This window comes from Gavialis gangeticus, unplaced genomic scaffold (assembly GCF_001723915.1).
Source record: "Gavialis gangeticus isolate Ggan-Ray unplaced genomic scaffold, GavGan_comp1, whole genome shotgun sequence".
Classification (NCBI taxonomy): domain Eukaryota; kingdom Metazoa; phylum Chordata; order Crocodylia; family Gavialidae; genus Gavialis; species Gavialis gangeticus.
The window spans coordinates 130,600,203-130,601,648 of record NW_017728992.1 but is presented as its reverse complement, the minus strand read 5'-3'; the positions used below and the strand labels follow the sequence as shown (position 1 = coordinate 130,601,648).

At 54.6% G+C, this 1,446-nt stretch overlaps 1 protein-coding gene across 5 annotated transcripts in view; it reads right to left on the bottom strand.

The window, feature by feature from the left end:
- The window catches only part of CUNH8orf34 (chromosome unknown C8orf34 homolog), a 418,058-nt gene extending 416,622 nt beyond the window's left edge, over positions 1-1,436 (bottom strand). For 3 of the 5 annotated variants that reach the window (XM_019527768.1, XM_019527771.1, XM_019527772.1), the window contains exon 1: positions 1,292-1,436. In XM_019527768.1, coding sequence (XP_019383313.1) covers positions 1,292-1,360 — 69 coding nt within the window. In that variant the 5' untranslated portion in view covers positions 1,361-1,436. The remainder of the gene's footprint in view (positions 1-1,291) is intronic. The other 2 variants (XM_019527769.1, XM_019527770.1) reach the window with 2 other exon arrangements.
- Between the last annotated feature and the right edge of the window lie 10 nt (positions 1,437-1,446).

The following is a 1,446-nucleotide window of genomic DNA, read 5'->3' as shown; positions in this document are numbered from 1 at the left end:
CACTGCTTCAATTTAGGGCCCCCATTTCATCTACACATGCCCCTTCTTGACTGCAAACTGCTCTGTTCAACAGAAATGAGCGTCTTACAGGCCTGAAAAACCAGGTTATGAGACAGTAAGCTACATTCAACAAAATTATGCCAAGTAGATTTGTTTGCTGGTAGAATTTTAAGAGTATAAAAGAGCAGGTTGATTTGGAAATATTCAACAAGAAGTGTTCTGATAGTTGCCCAGACCCAGATCCTAAAGAGTATTATATTTAGGTGCCTAACTTCCATGAAATAAACAGGAATTTGGCACCTGACTACCCGGGAGGAGTTGGGTTCCCGTTAATTATCTTTATAAAAAAGCAGCATTTCATCAAAATTCAACTGCAAATATGTCTTATGTTCTAGAAGCACCTAAGTGTGCCTTATTTTCTGTAACAAGCTAGACATACAGATTGCATTAGCACCTACTTTGAATTGTAATGTTAAAAAGGCCTGTTTGTTCTAAAATAAAAATCTCTCTCTTTCTCACCCTCTACATTTGAGGCAATTTAATCCATCATAACAGCCTCAATCCCCTACAAGACCTCACAACGGTCCCTCAACAACATGTTTTCTACCAAAAATGTGAATGTCCTGTTATTTTTATTCATTTATGTATTTATTGTTAATTATGGTTGGCAGATGCCACCAAAACAATTACTTGGGAAGAAGGAATTCAAACTCTCTCCCACCCCCCGTAGTGGTGCTTCGTAGGAAGTTCGCCTGGTTACGGAGAAGTAAAACGGAGACACAGATCTCTCTGGCGGTGGGGTGGACACTAACTACGCCGGGAAGTCCGAGTCGTGGGGTGACATTATGCTCAGGCGGCGAAGGAAGCCGCCAGGGCGGCTCTAGTACCTCTCGGCGCTGTAGCGGGAGGTGTCCCCGCGCACGGGCTGCGGTCCTGTGGGTTGTGGCGAGAGCGAGGAGCGCCTACAGCCCGATGGGGACAGCCTGTGGGCGAGCAGATCCTGGCCGAGCCGGATCAAGGGGGAGGGAGGATGGAGCCGCTCCCGCGTGCCCGGCGGAGGAGGGGCGCTTTCCCGGGCTGGCGATCCGCATTCCCCGGGCTCCGGGTCCTCCTGCCGGGCACGAGGCTGGCACCGACCCCCCCGTGGGACGGCTCGGGAGCTTCCCCCGGCCCAACGACCCCCGGCAGCCGGGCACCCCCTGCCCGAGCGCACCGCCTGCCCGGGACCCGGGGGCAGGTGCGCGCCGGGAGGATGCCTGGGAGTGACCTGCGCCCCGCCGTGGCCGCCTACCTCGAACAGGGGCCCGATCTTGTTCCTCTCCAGGTAGGCTTGGATCCGGGTCTGCTGGTGAGACGCCATCAAGAGCCGCCGAGCCGGGAGCGGGGGAGTCCTGTGCTCCGGCGAGCGCCCGAGGCCCCCCGCCCTCCGCTCCGCGGGACCAGCCC